This window comes from Dermochelys coriacea, chromosome 8 (genome assembly GCF_009764565.3).
Source record: "Dermochelys coriacea isolate rDerCor1 chromosome 8, rDerCor1.pri.v4, whole genome shotgun sequence".
NCBI classification, from domain to species: domain Eukaryota; kingdom Metazoa; phylum Chordata; order Testudines; family Dermochelyidae; genus Dermochelys; species Dermochelys coriacea.
The window spans coordinates 101064487-101084025 of NC_050075.1; the positions used below are offsets into that span (position 1 = coordinate 101064487).

A 19539-nucleotide genomic window follows, 5' to 3' on the forward strand; every position below is an offset into this window, starting at 1 on the left:
TTTATATCTAAGGTGGGAATTCTCTTTTTCCCTCTTCGTATATCCTAAATGCTTTCGGTCAAGATCTGAAAGACTTCTGTGGTCATTAAAGATTTAAAGATTCCTTCTTGCAAAAAGCCACTGGTCAAATTCCAGTGTGAGTGATTACATTTTAAGCCTCCCCTTCCTCCCCCCACCAAGTTTCATCTGGATGCAATATTCTTCACTGTTTGCCCTAAATTGTTGTCACTTTGATGTGTACTATTAAACAAATTGTGTGTCAGTTCTACCCCAGAGATGGTTGCATATCAGCAGTTGGCAAAATGATTTCTACATAAACAGACCGAAAACTGGTGACCAGCAGGCTTTGGGGACAATACACAAATCTGGCAGCTACACCTTAAAGTGTTCCTTCAGTGTGGCAAACGCTCCATTTTGTGTTTCACAAAGGACAGATCAAAAACACAGGCAGGAACTTCTATTTGCAGAACTGAAATGTTTCTCACTGGTCCCCTCAGCAGAATAACTGGCCATCAGGAGCCAAGCAAGGAAACCTGCACCATGGCAGATGCATTCTGGAGTTAACACTTTTAATCATTGAGGACAGGAGAAGAAATAATGGGCTTAAATTTCAGCAAGGGGGATTTAGGTTAGACATTAGCCCAGACTTCCTAAGTGTAAGGGTAATTAAACACTGGAACAAATTACCAAGGGAGGTTGTGGGATCCCCATCATTGGAGGTTTTTAAAAGCAGGTTGGATAAATGCCTGTCAGGGAGGGTCTACATTATACTTAGTCCTGCTTCAGTGCAGGGGACTGGACTAGATGACCTATTGAAGTCTCTTCCCAGTCCTGCGATTCTATGATGTAGGTGAAAACCAGGTCTTTGAATCCAAATCCTTCTGAATTTGTGTGAGATATGATTCAAATGTCCTTGTTCAAACCTACCTTTATGGTTTTGGTTTGGGGTCAGACCCAAAATCAGAAGGAGCTAATTTCTGGGTTCCTATTCAGCTGAGGGTAAAGTTACACAAAAATTGTATGTGCATTTGACCTCAGTCTTGTCTAAACCTGATCTGGGTCTTAACATTGGCTCCTCAGCCCATGTCTAATTTAATATGCATTTGAATACAAAAGGCTTCTTGAGGGAGTCTTTAACCTCTAGGTCACCCTTTCAAATCCAGTTCAGGCCTGTCATGACCAAATGTTACTACCCTCTGATGGCTCTTCTGTGTCCTGTGTGAGTGGCTAGTTTCAGTCCAGTTGCTTGTGGACAGCTGCCCAAATCGCACAAAGTGTCATAACTGATACTAACTGGAAGTCTCTGCAGAGCCTCTGCCAAGGGGTCAAAGAGTGAATTGGCCTGGTAGATGAATTAGTACTTTACATGAATCCACTAAAGTGCTTCATGTCTTCAAAGTGCTTTCCAAACATCAGCCAGGCCTCAGGAGGAGAATATTATTATTAGTGCTGTACTGGTGAGAATAACAGGCAAAAGGTGAAAAAGTCAGGATTAGAACTTCAAAATTGCAGATTCCAAGTCCTGAGCTTGAACCACTAAACCAGCCCTCATCTGCTCTCTCAGCCCTACCAATGGTCACTTCAGAGCAGGATACATGCACATTGGGGCATTGTGTTCCTATTCTGTGGATAAACAGCAGCCTACAGTCTTTAGGGCTGTCAGTCTAGCAACTTTTATGGGCACTACATTCATCTTATTTACTGAACCCATGGAACTAAAAGAGTATGTGATGCAGTAGGGTCTTTCCCAGCCTTTTGGAAGCGTTAATGGCTATATTAGAATCATGTCAATATCAGCCATATTACAGTGGACAACATTCAGTGCCAACACTCCCCAAGCAAGGATACTTGATACATTGCAGTATCTCATACTAAGAACAGGGCAAGTCTTGACTTTTACATGGCAACCAGTGAAGTTAGTGGGGTATCCCATCCACAGCAGATGATGGTTGTCAGGCTGTGGTCCATGTGTTCTGAAAAGCTCTTGCACTTGTTTCATGAAGAGCTGGCAGGTCACATCTGGTGTCATCACCACGTAGACTCTGAGAGCTTCTTCTGCGGTTGTCCAGACTCCTCATTGAAAAGATGACCCCAGATACCTATCAAGGCACTTGGTATCAAAGAGCAGGAACCAGCCTAAATGTCCTCTCCTCCAGTGTACCAGTGGCAACAAGTGTGCGCATCTTAGCTGCCTCTCTCCCCTTGTTTCCAGAGGAAGGGGAAGAAACATGAGCCACCAATAAACAGTAAAAAATGAACAATTGCTGTAGTTGCCAGTGGAATGTTGCATGATTGTGAGGGGGGAAGGTGACTCATGAGATGATGAATAGGAGAAGATGGAAGAGGTGGCGCATGTGGTTGCAAATGGGAGGAGGTTGTCCATGTGAGTGAAATGGGAGGTTCTGTCTCTAATAAGAAGTGGCTAAGGCCCCACCTTCATTTTCAGTGTTGTTTTAAAATTTCCCCATAAAATGAGTGAAAATCAGTGCAAAAAATTAACTTCACAGTTTTCTGGACAAATATCAGGGTTAATATTGGGTGAGGGATGATAGAAAAAAGCAACAACTGGAGAAAAGTAAAGAGTGTTGAAAGTGAAAGCAGTTTAATGTTGTGGTTTATTTCATGAGCTGTACATTAATAGTACGTACACATATGCCTATTTGTATGCGTGTGTATCTTTTCACTAAATTGCGTTTCTTTAACAGGTAGCCTCAGGTGTACACCTAGACTAATTGTTTATTAACATAAGCAAACCTACTTAATGTGAAGTATTGGATTTTCTTAACATAATTGGTACTTGAATGGTGCAAAATTCAAATGAAAATCAATACAAATTGAATAATAGCTTTTGTAAAACCTGAGAATTTTTCAGTAAAGATCAGTAAAAACTGAAAATAAAGGCCCTTACAAAGCCCCGGCTCTAGACCTTCGGTACCTCCAAAGGGCATAGCTATATGAATGAAATATATTCCTGTCATTTGTATAGCACGCACTGGGAGGTGTAGAGATGGGCTGAGTAATTAGTATAATATTAGAACCAATCTGAACCTTCACCTAATAGTGGGCCATGAACCCAGACGTCTTGTGAGAGGTTTGAAAATATGTGGCTAACTTTCTTATTTTTGTTGTTTAATCTCTGTTGCATCTGAACATTCTGGCTCCTGCTGGTACCAGTATAACTGAAAATAGGCTGTTTTCTCTGTGTATTATGTATTCTCTCTCTGGAGTCCAGAGACGGATGGAAGTTCTAGAGGTCTTGTGAGTTTTGTATTGTGGGGTTTCTAGACTAAGGGAGGTGCTTAGCGTAGGACCTAGTCTGATGGGAGTTTTTCTAACTCTTCTGAAACTTGGAGGGCTAGAGCCGCAGCTAATGTAAATTGTTTTATCTGCATTGGCTTCAGAGAAATTGCTCTGTCCATTGCTTGAAATAAATGGATTTATGACTATTTACACCAGTGGTGGAGCTGGCTGGGGACCTTTTTTTACTTTGTCCGTTGCTAATGTTAAGCTATGGCTTTAACCCCTGTATGATGCATGACAGGAGGTATCTTTCTCCCTCCCTCCCAGCATACGATCTGTGTGGGAGAAGGAAGCTCTTTGATACTACTTCTAAATGAATTGTTATACCAGAGAATTAATAAAATCCATATTGAAGTGACAGCTGGTGGACAGACTTGGCTTTTCTCTGCATCACTTGCCTCTCTAGTGGCCAATGTTCTGGGCTCACTGCACATTTATCCTTTTATTATAGCTTTTATTGATTTAAAAAAAAAGTCCGTTTCCTTAAGAATCATAATTGCGCTGTTCAAACTCTAGCTTTGGTCATATCAGCACTACCTACTATCATCATTTTTCTTTTGGTCCTTTAATTACTGACCTTCCAAAGGCATTCAGCTAATGAAATAAAAATGCAAAAAAGCTAGAATCTATTTTCCCAATGTCCTTTTAATAGCAACATGCACCAAATTCCAGCCTCTGTTACTTTGACTGTTTGGTGCCTTGACAATGGAGACACAGTTTTATTCTTTATCTTTATTCTTTATCTTTCTTTGACTTTTATAAGGCATCTGAATCATTTTGCATTCTACCTCTAAAGAAGAAAGGGAGGCATTTAATATCATATAGTAGAATGTAACTTGTAACTCTCTCAAATGGCAGCTGATGGAAGCCAGAAAAGTTTGGCCATTCGTTATTTTCTACATAGCATTTGAAGCAAATGTAAGGACATGGGCTACATTTAATTTTTTTCTTCTTCTCCTTCTACTATTATTATTAAACATTTATATTGGACACCGTCTAAAAACCATGACCAGGTTGGGCCCCATTGATGTAAGTGCTGTACAAATGTCCCACAGATTGTACAATCCATTTAGGATTGGTTTTAATATCTCACAGAGGGGATCTTCTCCCCCAAAAAATGACTTCAAAAGACCAGGGTTCCATTTATCTTTCAGAGGTCCTGACCATTCATGGCCACTAAAGAACTCCTAGCACTCTTGGCAATAATGTTAGTGCTAGCTCCAGAGTCCTAGCCAAATGCCAATTCAAGTAATTACATCTAAATCTCCAAGCAAATTTTAGCTGAAGTTTCAGGCTGATTATGTATTCTTCACTTCAGGTCTTAAAAGTATATAGTTTTTCTGTCAGCATTACACCTGAGAAGTTGCTATGTGTCAAGAATGGAAGAAACAATTAGAACTGTGCAATAACTGATTTTTCAGCTTACTGGATGATTCAACAGTTTAAAACTAATTGTTTTAGGGTGACTCAAAATAGAAATTTTTTGGTGAACTGAAACATTGGGGGGAGGGGGCAAGGTTTTGGGATTTTGGTCAACTCAAAACTAAATGTTTTGTTTAGTTCTCGAGTTATTTTAATCGTTTTAAAAATAAATTTGAAGCAAATTTCTAAACAGAGAGTTGGTTTGAATAAAAAAATCAAAAGGTTTCATTTAGGAAATGTTGAAATGACGTGCTTCACTCTTTTAAGTTTTGTTTGTTTTTAATTGAAACAATTTGGCAAAATTGATGTGAATTCACAAAATGTTTCAGTTGACCCGAATCTGCATTTTTTGGAGGAAAAAAGTTTCATCTGAAATTTTTTACCCATCTCTAAACAATTCCTGTATTTAAAGTGCTTTGGGATATATAGAGAGGTTGTTATAGTTAGGGAACACAACTTAATTCAGTTGCAAAACAAACTCCAAACTGGCCCTCCACAGTTTGGAACATAGGAAATGATGTGGAGAACTAGAGTATAACAGCACAATAACTATAGAATCATAGGACTGGATAGGGCCCTCGAGACATCATCTAGTCCAGTCCCCTGCACTCGTGGCAGAACTAAGTATTATCTATTATCTATTCTGCCATTGTCCACTGTAAGTCCAGGCCAGCTCCTTCGTGCCTGTGAACAAAGAGAATCTTTCTACTGGGAACGTTTGTATTATATTAACAATGCTGTGAGTGAATCTATTCTGCAATGGAGAATGTGCAAGATGTTTCCCTTTGATTAAATAATAATAAACATGATCCAGAAGAAAAGAGATGTGAAACACTGAAATATCATTCTGCTCATATGCATCACAGTCTGGGAGTAGTTCCTGTAAATGGCAATTATTACAGCAATGTGTAACATGTCACTGAACAGGATGGGCTACTGCCGATTTGGACTGGGATGTGTGGGGGGAGATGGATTTGATATGCTCAGAAGAAGAGTGAGGGACAAAGATGAGATATGATCAGAAGAAGAATGGGTTAAATAGTATTTGTTAGATAACTTATATGTTACATTTCAAGATATTGGATTAATATTTTTAAATTATTTGACCATCAGATAATTTATCTGCTGAATCTCATATTTTTCAAATGCATTATTTGAATATTTTTAATTAGTCACATGGCTCTGCTTAGAATGTGGGACATGAATGCAGCAGGCTTGATCATTTAAAAAAAAATGAATTTCAGAATCCCAAGATAATTCTAGTTTCTAGGAAGAGTTCTATTTTATCCAGGAGACTGGGAGGAGATAGGAATACCCTCTAATAACAGCATACTAGACTGGACCTCAGGAGGGCTGAGTTATGTTTTTGGTTCTACCACTGGCCTGCTGGGTAAACTTGGGAAAATCATTTCAACTCTGTGCCTCAGGGTCCAGATCTGTAATATGATGATGCTACTTATCACTTTTGTAAATCACTTAGACCTGTGGATTAAAAGAGCCTTATAATAGTTTGGTATTCTTACTGCAACATGTGTGTAAGTCACAAAAACTGAGTGCCTTCAACCATCTTATTTAAGGTGCAAGTGATATTAGACAGTGGTTACGTATCCCATTGTGCATCACAATTACTTTTTATTAGTAAATATATCCCTGTAAAAAAGACATATCTAGTTTGTGCTAAAAATGTCTTGAGTCACTATGACTTGCAAGGTTTAGGGACGCTGCATATTTATTTTTTAAAAATCTATGACTTTCCCACTGCTGGGCAATGAAAGGTGGGATCTCTCTTACAAAACAATTATTTTTGAATTGCAGCATTTAGTTACAAGGGTCCTTGACTACAGAACTTCCTCTGGGTTCAGGATTCATGGGTTGTTAGAGCAGGTTATACTCCTCTCACCTTTCCTTGATCCGAGAGTACCAACTCAACCGCACCCAGAGACAGAGGCTAAATTAATCTCTGCTGTAACTCCATTGACTGCATCAGAGATATACTAGGGATTAATTTACTATTGTGACAATGAAACTGAGGTCTTTACTTGGTAAAACCTAGAACTGACTTGTAGGCCCCTGTGTCAACTATATTACGTGTGCTTTTTTTGGACTTTCTTTTAAATTGTGCAATATTAGCACTCTTCCTCCTAGACTCTGGTGCCTATCTCAAGACACTTGCTCGTTTATACTCCAATTCTTTGCCCAGTCCAGTACAGGATTAAATTACATAAATCTTACAGTGTGAGACTTCAGAAGCTATTTAACTTCTCAGACAGAAGGTTAAGGAGGTGACTTGATCATGGTCAAAAAATAACTACCATCAGAAATCTTCCTCGTGTGAAGGGTTTTTTAAACTAGCAAACAAAGGCATAACAAAATCCAGTGGCTGAAACTGACAGTAGACACATTCAGACAGGAAATAAGGTGCTAATTTTTAACAGTAAGGGTAATTAACTACTGAAACAATTTACCTGGGGTTGTGGTAGAGTCCCTGTCACTTGAGGTCTTTTACATCAAGGTTGGATGTTTTTCTTTAGGTCAACCAGAAGTTATAGGCTTGATGCAGGAAGTACTGTGTGAAATTCAATGGCCTGGGTTATGCAGGAGGTCAGCCTAAATGTTGCTTATATTAACTTATTGCTTCTAGTTGCAGCCCGCTAGACCAACTAAAAAAAATCCTCTGCTTCCAGGGATGTCAAACATTCAAATACATGTAGACGGGTTTCCTATAGCCATAGATAAGACCATTATCAGAAGAACCCAAAGCTGACTAAGTTTAGATCCAAATATGAGGCACGTTTGACGGCCTTCCTCCAAGAACTGTGTATGTAAATGACAATACAATCCCATCTCTACAACTAAATCTTACTTTAATGCACACCCATGGGTGGGGAAATGGAGGGAAGTGACACAATTTAGGTTATGGACTCTTATGTATCTTAAATTTGTATGGCACTTAGATACAAATGTAGAAGGGGTCTTAGAAATCCCTATGGCCATGTCTTCACTACCCACCGGATCGGCGGGTAGTGATCTATCCCCGATCGCTCTGCCGTCGACTCCAGAACTCCACCAGGGCAAGAGGCGGAAGCGTAGTCGATGGGGGAGCGGCAGCCGTCGATCCCATGCCACGAGAACGCGAAGTAAGTGATTCTAAGTCGATCTAAGATACATCGACTTCAGCTACGCTATTCTCCTAGCTGAAGTTGCGTATCTTAGATCGATCCTCCCCCCCCAGTGTAGACCAGGCCTTAGATATCTAGATCCTAAATCCTCTTAGATGTCAATTCACTCATTACAAATCTACTATTATAATGTGTTACAGTATTTTGTTATGAAATGCTGAGAAGTATCTGATTGAATCAGATTTTCTTTCTGATGGGGAAAGTATCCTATGGAAAGTAATATGCTCCAGTGTTGTTAATTTCTTTATGCTTTGAAACTGATTTTTCTAAAGAAAAATATTCTGCTTGATAGTTCATACTATATATGCTAATCTTTCCTCTCCATAGTATAACTCTGAATTGCTGGTGTGCTTTTTATTGTTATGCTGGTCCTCTACAACCCAGTATAATGTTTTGGCAGTAGCAAACAGTTAACTATATTAGAGACAAACACAATCAAATACTCCTTTTCCAATGTAGTATAGTCACCTATTGATATTGCATTAACTAGCATCTTAACACAGGAGAGGCTTAATAAGATGCAGTATTACTCTCTTGGCTGTTTAATTACACTAAACAGTCATTGTGGGTTGTGTATTGGTTTACTGCCAAGGGAAAGTAAATCTGAATCATATTAGTATCACATGCCAAATTATGTTCTTCCCTCATTAGAGAACATCTAGGAGAGCTGCACCAGTATCCCGTGAAATGCTTTTGTATTACATTGGACTGTCTTGTAGCGCAGTGTCCTCCCAGATACTGCTCAGCAGCAACATGTATTCTTATCAAGCTTAGCATACATTATATGCTGACTAAACTTACTACATATATTTATGCATTGTACTATACTAGCTGGTGTATTCATGTACCACCACCTGGTACTGGATAGTGGCGGGACTACTTAGCTGAGTGTTACAGTTCCTATAGTGCTAACAGAATTTTTTCCCCTTAGCTCCAGTCAGGGGCCTGCACCCTTGGAGCAGAAAGATCTGAATTTTATCCCTGCTGTCACCATGAAGTTCCTAGTAGCCCCATGTTGTTCAGCATGGTGAAAACTGTGAAGGCCTGGGTGGATTTGTTATAATATTGTTATCAACATATATTCACAGCAATTTTTTCTTTGTCTGCAGTTTACTATTAAGGGTAACCTATGTCTGTAGGGCAATTCCAGTGCCGTGTTGGGATCAGAAATCTACATATATTATAATAGTGTTCAATATAAGTGGCTGTTGATGTCCCATTTATGTCAATGAGAGATGCACTTGAAGAGTAAGGTCATTATTTTGGCCCTAGATATTGATTGTAACTAAATTATTGGGTATTATAAACATTTTGATCTTAAATGTGAGACTCCAACTGCTTGTGAGACTTTATCATGGTCCATTTTATAGGCAGGGAGTCTTCTAGTAATGGTCCATTCTTCTCACCATCCAAGTCCCTGTATTGCAGGATCTCTTCTTCTGGCTCAGGAGGGTTGGATGCAGTTGTGTGTGGAAAAAACTACTCTATTCTAGTTTTTTATGTCACGCTCGCTGTTTGGAAATCAGAGAATTTAAGAGTAGAAAAACAAATCAGGATGTGTCATGTGAGAGTGACCCAAAGCAACCCCTCCCTAAGGGTCTGAGCATGGTGCTTCTGAGGGCTCCCAATGGAGCCTGCAGACTTTGACCTCCAACTAAGGTCCTTGCATGGCAGTGGACTGCATTGCCATTAGATGGTCAAGCTGACACCTGGAAAACGGGAGTCAAGTTGGGTAGGGAAAGTGAAGCTTGCTAGCCATTTAGGGAGTACAATGAAGAAGAGAAGCACAGGGGGCTACAAACTGCAGAGAAAAGAAAAGTCAGAACTGAGGGCACTCTGCCTTTTTTTTTCTGCATTGGGTCGTCCTTAGTGTTCAGAGAGTTAGTAGACTCGGATATTTCCACCCCCACAGGGATCAGGATATACTGACAATCCCACAGAAGTACGTTTGTTTGCAAGATTTGAACCCCACTTTTGCAGAGGCAAAGAGGCATGGATATGTTTGCATAAACCAAAGCAATATGGCCAGCACAGCTCTCTGATTATGCAGACCCTACCACTACTATATGGTTTTAAGGATGGCAGCCTTACTTTTAACACAGGCTTGTCCTTTAGAATGTTATTGTGGTCTATCTCATGTTTGTTTGTTTGTCTGTCTGTCTCCTCAATAGAAAATTAGCTTGGAGTTCTATATTGACATCCATGCCCACTCCACCATGATGAATGGTTTCATGTATGGGAACATCTTTGAAGAGGAAGAAAGATTTCAGAGACAGGCTATTTTCCCTAAGCTACTCTGTCAGAATGCTGAAGATTTCTCCTTTGTAAGCAATGTTTCTCTTATTTTGTTTTTATTTTCCTTTTTAAAAAGAAAGATAAATGTGAGGCTTCATGAAAGTCTATGAATTTTGTTTTTAATGTGAAGCATGACACATTTTCAAATTTTAATGATGATATGTTTGTCACCATTTTTACCGTCAGTAATTACCTATGGAGATCACAACCCCTTCTCTCCAAGGTGTACGTTGTGGTTATACATCTTACAGCTGTACACACAAAAAATATTAACAGCCTAAGTCATCCTACTTGTAAGGTTGTAAGACGTTAGAGAAGGCTGAAAAATGGAATTTCAGTCTCTCAGGAAATCCAACATTTCAAAATTTGGTTTTGTCCCAAACTGGGACAAAAAAGTCAAAATCTTGGAATTATTCACAAAATGAAATATTCTAAAATATTTTGTTCCAAGCTCGTTGAAACATTTCATTTTGATAAAGTCTAACTGTTTCATTTTGACTTTGACAAGGTGAGTGAGATAATATCTTTTACCGGACCAACTTCTATGGGGGAAGGGAACAAGCTTTTGAGCTTCACAGCTTTCTTGGGTCTGCAGAAAGTAGCCAGAGTGTCTGGCTTTATAATTTTGACTTTTATATGATGTTATCATAAAAAAGTTTCAACTATTATATTATATTCATAAAAGTAAACAATGATAAAGTCAAAATGAAATGCTTTGATAATTTCCTGTTGGAAATGTTGATCAGATTGATACATTTCTACACACACAATCTGATTTCATGGCACCAGCTTTTTTCAGTGGAAAACCATTTAGTCAGAAATGTTTTGAGCAGCTTTATAAGATGTCAATCACATTTTTAGCTAGACCGAGGGGAGGATTCTAGAGGATGGAGGCTTTGGTTCCCAGCAGAAATCTGTTTTAGTTTGTCATATTCTCACTCCTTTCATTGATCACAGTTGTATTTCCTCAATCTCTGTTTTCTCCCTCCCTCATCCCTCCACACAGTATGTTTCTAGCTCTATGGTATGAGTGAGGGTTCCTTGTGAATGACACGACAGCTGGTGTGTGGCACTCGCATCCTCCCCGTCTCCATAATGCCATCTCAGTTAACCAAAGTGAGAGATTGGGGAGCAGAAGGGTAGAGAGAAATGGGAGGAGCTCCCCACCTTTTGGCTTCAGGACAACGACAGATTAACAACATCAGACACAAGAGCAGCCAAGTCTGAGGACTGGAAGCAAGGTGATCAGAAACAAGGCCATTTTCCTGATGGCAGTAATGCCAGTCCAAAGTTTTCTCATCAAGGAGCAATGCAGAAATTGCTTCTCATGGTCTCACGTAAAAGAGACTTGTCTATAATTGCTTTGCAATACAGAGCTGATGAGAGAACTAGAGATGGAGTTATGCCAAGATGTGTACCACCAGAAGGACTAGGGAGACAAGCTTGTTAATTCCTCCCAAATTTCTGGGTTCTCTGTTTAGACTAGTGATGGGTGAACCCCGAACTCAGGAGAATCAGCATAAAAATGTTTGGATTCTTAGCTGGCTCTTCTGAGGGCCCGGTCTCAGGACCTTCTTTCCTACCGCTGCCACCCACTCCCCTCTCAGGCAGCGGTAGGAAAACTCTAGGAGAACTCTAAATGAGTTCTAAATGGGAATTGGGAAAGCCCTTTGCGGGCTGGCAGGTATTCTCAGAAGGGAATCACTACAGCCAGCACAGACCTACATGTGAGTGTGTCTTTGGCCTAGCCGCCTCTCAGGATATATGTCCAGCAGGTTTGATCCACATTGGCGGTGGGACTTCATGATCTTCTCCTGCTCTGCCAGGAGAAAGCTTCAAAAGGGATCCTGCTGTGCCTCAAGAATTTGGGTTCAGTGTGTTTATACTGCTGCCTGACTGGTACAGCTCCTCGCCGCTCCCTCATCAATAGGGAAGGATCCTCAGGGCCCTGTGGCCTTCTTCCCCGCACACTTTCCCCTTGATAGCTCTCTGGTGAGCAGGCTTCCTTCGCGCTCGCTGCAGGTTTATCAGCAACAGCAACTGGCCTGGTAGTGCTGTCCAGCTGCCCGTTCCAGGCACCGCTGCTGCCAGCCTTTAACCGTCACCTCTCAGCTACTTCCCTAGCGTTGTTCTAATGTGACACACTCAGGGCCTTCTAGATCATGCTGTAGTTTTGGGCTTTCCTGTGCATTCCGGGATGTCCCTCGAGGAGAAGTCCCAGAGCACAGAACATCAGAGTCCAATGCTAGATAAGAAGGGAAAGGGGCTGAGATTAGGTTCAAGAAATGGCAGAAAGTCTCGGCCAGTTCTTCTCTTCCCAAAAACACTCTGGTGTGCCAGGTATGTGTTGACTAAATTTGGTGGGAAGCACTGAGGACAGGGGACTGGGCATCAGCATTGTTGGCGTCTATTCGTGGTGCTGTCTGTAGAACTCTGTAGAAGTTCTGGGGCAAGTTGCTTCACCTCTCTGTACCACAGTCACAGTTTACCCCTTCAAATACATATTAGACTTGAGTGTGCTTAATAAAGTAGGCTGGGATTTTCCAAGGAGGCTAAGGGAGTTAGGCACCCAATTTCTTGAGTTGAGTGCCTAACTCTTGAAGGCTCCTTTGAGAGAGAAGAAGGATGGTTTAGTATTTAGGGCAATAACGTAGGGCTTGGGAGACCTAGGTTCAAGCCCTGGTTCTGCCACAGGATTCCTGTGAGACCTTGGGCAAATCGCTTTGTTTCTTTGTACCTCAGTTTCCTACTTGTACAATGGAGGGAATAGCACTGCCCTACCTCTCAAGGGTGTTATGTGGCTAAATATATTAAAGATTGCAAGATGCTACAGTGATATAGCAGTCCCTTAAATGGATAGAAAATTGGAGACTTAATGTATGTTCTTCCCATTAACAAGGGAAATGAGGTTTCCCTATTCGTTCAAACTCTCCCTTAAAAAGGGATGTAGGAAATAGGTGCCAACAATTAAATAACCCTTTGACTCATAGGTTTGTGTTTGGTGGTAGCTGGAAGATTAAAGTGCACGTTGGCTTCCAGCCCACAGCAGTTCATTCTGGTGCTGTTGGCACGCAATGTATTATGTAGTGTCAGCGCCCCCAACCTATGTAGTTGCTATGTCACTTAATGCAGCATAGGATTTGTTTGCAATGTGAGCCAATGTGTCATACAAGGGAGCACAATGAACTAGGTCAGTGGCAGGCACCCAAACAATAGCTATACTGCTGTTCAACTTCAGAGGAGGGCTTTTTAGCCCATTGATCTCCTGTTTCATTTGGAGGATATACCCTGTCATCAATCCACAGCATTAATCTCTGCATAGAGCAGAATGTATATTTGATATGCATGTGTCCAGATATGAATGGGGATGCTTGGGGATTTGAAAACAACGAGGGGATGCACCGGTGTGTATTTAAGGGAGGCACTGGAAGTTGCCATTGTTTTCCAAATGAAATCGTCTCCAAGCTGTAGCATTTTCAGCTGCGTGTGTAGGAGTCATGCGAACAGTTGGAAATATCTTTGACTCTGCTGCTAGGATAGCTGCTGAAAAGATATAAAAAGACTCCTCATTTGAGAGATCTGTGTGTTTGGAGGGGAGGGGGGAACATGTTGGAGATTAAAAATCGTGTATGTAAATATAGTCCATTGAATGCTCCAAGAGGCGGGGGAAGTGCATCGTTAGCGTTCTCAGGCTGATGATTGAAAGTGTGGGAATAGGCCAGTGTTGTTGCTAATTAATTTTCCAAAGCTTCAGGAGGTCTCATTTTACATTGTATCCCACTGCAGACATTTGTTGGGATTCGAATACTTCAACAGCAGCACTTCAAGTGAAAGCAGGCGGCTGCGTAAAGTGTTGTCCATAATTGACTAGCTCCATGTCTTCACACAGCACAGAGACAATGTTCCATTATGTTATCCATTGACAAGATCATTGCAACGATTACTCTCCTTAAAGCGTCTGTCAACCTTGATTGATTTGCCAGGGACAAAGAACTGAAAAGGTTTGAAGTGGGGGTACAATTTTTGCCACCATTTAGCATATATAATGGATCTCCTTTGATGTCAAAAGCTCATCTTCTATTAATAATGTAGAGGGCTTTTGAATGCAGGTTACTCGTATGGGGTTCCATACTAATAACCTAGTTGCTGTGAAATGGGATTCACTTTGGAAAAGCAGTTATTTGTCTGGGCTTTATGCGTTCAGAATGAATCCCGATTCAATGGAATTTCTTTCTATGCTCTGCATGATTGCAGCTGAACCCAGAGTGGGCTAGGGAAAGCAAATCCTTCCCTTCCAGCTGGGAATTCGGCAGCAAGCACACAGCGAGATGCAAACAAGCAGAGACAACAAGCCTAAGATGATGCAATCAGAGGCCTTATTTGGTTTGTCTGGCAATCTCCCATTAATATACTGTAGGGCACATTTCATGCACGGCTGCTTTCTTCACCTATCATTGCCATTAGGCCTTTTTATTTAAATGACGGCATATGAGAGAGAGTGGTATAGAGATTAGAGCAGGGGATGAGAGGGTTGTGTTTGGCTCTGCTACTGACTCCCTTGCATGATGTCAGGCAAGTCCCCTAACTTTTCTCTGCCCTATCTGCTAAGTGGGAGATTAAAAAAAATAATACATGCCTCACTGAAGTTCTGAGGATTAATTAGTCTGCACAATAAATAATAGGTAAAGTACTAAACATTCTTTGGAAATTAATGCAGTTTTAAAGGTATCAGTAGGTATTTTAAGTCCCAACTATGGCTGTCATGAAATGTGTGAATATCTTCCATATTCGTAACAACTTCAAAGAAGAGCCTCCGCCAGGAGAAAATGAAAAGCCAGCGCCTATTTCAGAGGGTCTCACCAAATCCACACTATCTTGTACTCCCCTTATTGGCTGTGCAGCAACTGCTGGCTGCAGATCTCACTTCCTACGTCAGCATTCACTTGGGTGCCGCTGCATAAATAAGGAAACAGGCACACAAAGAAAAGCTATGAAGTTTTGCTCTGTGACAAATATGTAAAAGACACATTTAACTTGGGCTGCCATAGAGGAAATAAGGTCAGAATTGGTAGGAAAAGCTTTTATATTTTCAAGCATCTAGAAAGATATATTTTTAAACAACAGAGTAAATATATTATGTTCTCAAGTTATCATAGGAAGAACTGACAGACTGACTAATCAGGTTTTATGAGCAGCTGTTGACACCATCTCTGAACGCATTACGCATAGGTAGGAATTGTTGCGCTCTTTGGAGTGGTGTTCTTAGTTTGACATTTCACATTCTGGAGAGTGGATTAGTCATAATGGCCCAGATACAAGCACTTGAGCATTTCAAGAACATGTTAGCCTCAGGGATGGCTAATTTTGACCTTTGTGACAGTATTAAAGGAGACCATCTGTTGTCTCTGTTTCAGTTAAAAGTAACAACCAGAGCCACTCTATAATGGTTTTATTGTCTCCCATGGATTGCTTTTCTGGCGTTAAATGAAAAAAGATTTTGGTCAAAGATTAGTGTTCAGGTAGCAACACAGTGAATAGGTGACACCCCAAATCCTTTCTATTTCTTCGCAGGCTCTCCCCTCCTTCGCTTACCTTGTTCCTCAGAGCAGAATGACTACATTATTACCTATTTCTCATTATTTTTTATAGTAGCAGCTAGGAGCCCTCTTCTGCTCAGTACTGTAGAAATACAGTGAAGGACTGGCCCTGCCAAGGAGTCTTTACAATCTAGATAGAAAATATAGAGCGTGGTAAAGGAGACAGCAGTGAAGTGACTTGCTCAAGGTCACACAGCAGATCAGAGGACAGAACCCATCTCTCCTGTGTTCTAGGCCCAGTGCCCGAGCCACTAGACCATACAGTCTTCCCCAGAGGCTGAGCTTTGTGTGACATTTATATTTAGCACATAAACAATTAAGAATCAGTCCAGCAAGTCTTAAAGCTGATCTGCCTGCTCTTTGGGCCTGCTTAGCAATACTCTGAACTAATGCAGTGCCTTTTATTTCAAAGCCCTTGTCCCCGTCATACAGGTGAGGCAACTGCGGGACAGAGAGGTTGAGGCCACCATTTTTAAATTTGGATGCTAGAAGTTAGGCAGCTTGTGATGGCAATATACTATCCATTCGCTGCTGGAGATCCCACTCCCTTGCTGTGGTCTTCCCCGGGAAGCGGATTTCTAAGAAAAGAAGGGCAGCAAGTGTGTTGTCCTGGGTCTTGAAGCCATGCCTGGGAGTGCCCAGGCAGCTGTCACATCCTGAGCTCCACACAATGGCTACTGAGAAGCTGGTGACACACTTAAATTATTGAGCTGAATTTTAGCTCCTGCATTTCCTGTTTTCTTCACCGTTCCTCATATCTTCATTCACCCACTCCATCTGAGCTTCTCATCCCTCAGCTGCTTCCTGATGTTGATGATAAAATTCTTTTCTCCTTTCTTTCTCTCCTCCCGCCCCCATCATCCCTCTATCTTTCCTTACAGCCTTCCTTGATCTGCACCTTTCAACAAGCCTTTTCCCATGTGCTAGCAACAGCTGCTCCAGTCTATCAATGCTGTTGCATGCTGGATGCCCTGTTCTGTTATCTTGTGATACATAGCACTAATCTCTGAAATCACTCTGCATTCTGGGGCACCACTGAGGGAAGCACTATGAATCAATGCAGGGGCTAATCCCAGGTGACAAGTGGTGGACCAAGCAAAAGATCAGAAGGATAGTTGGTTTGGACTTGGACAGGGGCCATTAGCACTGCAAATGGGATCAGGGGGAGGGAACAGGTGTGTGTGGTTGACCAGAGCAGGGATACATCCATTCTACATATCTTTCGGTCATTTAGACAAAGCTCCCTTGTCGCTGGACTACCAATGACTGCTGCATTCAGGCAGGCTTTGTCAACATCATGCAAGACAAATAGATCTCCCTAGAAATCTCTCAAAACCAGAACGCAATCGAAATGATTCTACCACCTTGTTTGTTGTCTTATACCAGTGGCATTTTCAGGAAGACAAATATATCCATTATGTATTTGTTTCCCCTTTGGGATACATTTCTGTTCACTGCTCCTTGGACATGCTGCTCTATACTTTGAGGGGGAAGTGGGTATGTGTTTGTAGCGACACGGGCAACAGTCTGTAAACTGTATGTTTCTGAGCGTGTATGTCTCTGTCTCCCAAGAATGCTGCCCTCTGGAGATGCTTGGCAAAATGAAACTGATCTGTCACATGATAGTGAATCAGTCCAACCCCATGTTACCCAGAGGCTTATCTTGGAATTAATCTGTTCCACTAAGAGGAGAGGGGGAAATAAACACCCACAAGCTACGCAGTTGTTGTTGTTTATTTTTCTTTCTGCTACTTTCTTATCATTTTGCTTGTAAATGCATCATTTTTTAAACCCTAGGGGAAGAAATCCTGTATATTTGAGGGTGAAACATCTTTCCTGTTACTCTAAAATTGTTAGCACTTAGTCTGGTAAAGTAACATATACACAGACCTTCACTGTTACTTTAATCAACCATCTGGGGCCAGATTGTGGCCTGGCAAGTGCAGCATCATAGGGCTGTTAGGTGTGGACGGACAGCATCTTGTGTAACCGACTCCTAGACACTACCACAGTACATAGAATTAAGGAACTGGCTACCTGCAGCCTCACCTGCACCATGGGAGAGGAAGTAGGCTCCAGGGAGCTACTACTTCTGCATGCCTTGGGGAGCATACCCCTGCATCAGGTACTGACCCAGCATAGTTTAATCCCTCCCTGGAGCGGGGGGAACCCAGAAGGATCTTGAGATTCAGAGTCATCGTCTCCCAGCTGGGCTTTCCAGGGGCAGGACTCCTGCCTGAGAGCAATTTGTGATCTCGCCATCCACGCCTTGGAATTAATTGTGGGCTTGCCATTTAATGATGGGTTTATCAGTTTCCCAACAGGTTATGCCATGTAGGTTGCTGCTTCTATGGTAGTTGTGCCTTCTTGTCTGTCTGTCTCTGTGGCAGTGTCCGAAACATGTGTCATTTGTGTCGATGCCCTGCCAGGATGCCCTCCCTCCCCGCTCCAATATTCATAACTTGTTGTAACCTGTAGCACCTCAGGCAATTGCTACAGAGTATTCTTGTGCATCTTTTGAGGCAGTGTCTCATTTTTCATTGATGAGCAGGAGAAGCGAGGGCCCCAGAGCTGCACTATACTAAACAGTATTGATTATCAGCTCAAAAGAATACTACAAAATGCTAACTCTGGCTTTTTCAGCGGCAGGGTGCGTGTTGTGAAGCAGAGATCGTCTCTACAAAGAGCAGCTCTTCTTTTCCTGACTCTGGCTGGGAGGCGTTTATAGAACATATGTACGTGATCAGCACTTGTCACAGGGTGGGCTCGGCCTTTAGGGGAGGCTCCCGACTGTGCTGACTTTTCTGCCTGCCCGGTGATGGGTTTGGTGTCAGCTAGTGGATGAGTCAGGTGACCAGGCAGAACGTAATGGTAGCCAGGGATGGTGCTTCTCATGAAAAGGAACCTGCTCAGTTGGAAGAGAGACCGACAGATGAGAGACCTGTAGGGAAGATTCTACAGGGCATACAGAGTCAGACATGACCGGAGAAGGGGCTTCCCACTGCAATGAGGGACAGGAATAAAAGATATGTATTGCTCTGCATCAACAGGCTACAGTGGACTTCTGAGACTCGTGAGGCTGCCCTTGATCGAACAAGGAAAGACCCAGCTTGCAGTTGCCGCAGACCTATTTTATTTTGTTGAGCTGTGTTGAACTAGGTCCTGGAAGGGGTGCGTGTTACACTTGTATGTGTGGCTGGGACGGTTTTGGAAAACCCCAGGAGTGTGGAAATAGAGGCACTGGCAGAGTCCGGTGGTGGAGGAGGTCAGACCCTGTTACAGCAGCTTACAAAACAGAGACTGTTGCTTGATGGAATTCTGGAGGATTGGAAAGAATTAGAAACAGTGGATGCCACCCTGCAAACATGTACTAGTAGGCTTAGTGCTGCCCATGCTCAACCACCAGCTGCCTCCTGCATTGTGTGCTATGCCCAGTGTGCTTCCATACTGTATATTGAATACAACTTACCAAGGGTCGTGGTGGAGTCTCCATCGCTGCCAATATTTAAATGAAGATTGGGTGATTTTCTAAAAGATCTGCTCCAGGAATTACTTTGGGGGAAGTTCTGTGGCCTGTCCTATACAGGCGGTCAGGCTAGATGATCATAATGGTCCCTTCTGGCCTTAGAATTGATCAATCTATGAATCCACCCTCTATTTGCAAATATGCTTTATTTTGGCTTCCAGTTGCATTCACTTCCATGGAGGACAACATTAGTTCCTTCAGCCACAGAGATTCTGGAGTC

The 19539-nt window shown here is 41.9% G+C and overlaps 1 protein-coding gene across 1 annotated transcript in view; it reads left to right on the forward strand.

The window, feature by feature from the left end:
- The window catches only part of LOC119859961 (AGBL carboxypeptidase 4), a 1439111-nt gene that overhangs the window by 1299039 nt on the left and 120533 nt on the right, over positions 1 to 19539 (forward strand). The window contains exon 10 of the mRNA XM_038412901.2: positions 10073 to 10225. Within this exon, the coding sequence (XP_038268829.1) occupies positions 10073 to 10225 (153 nt within the window). The remainder of the gene's footprint in view (positions 1 to 10072; positions 10226 to 19539) is intronic.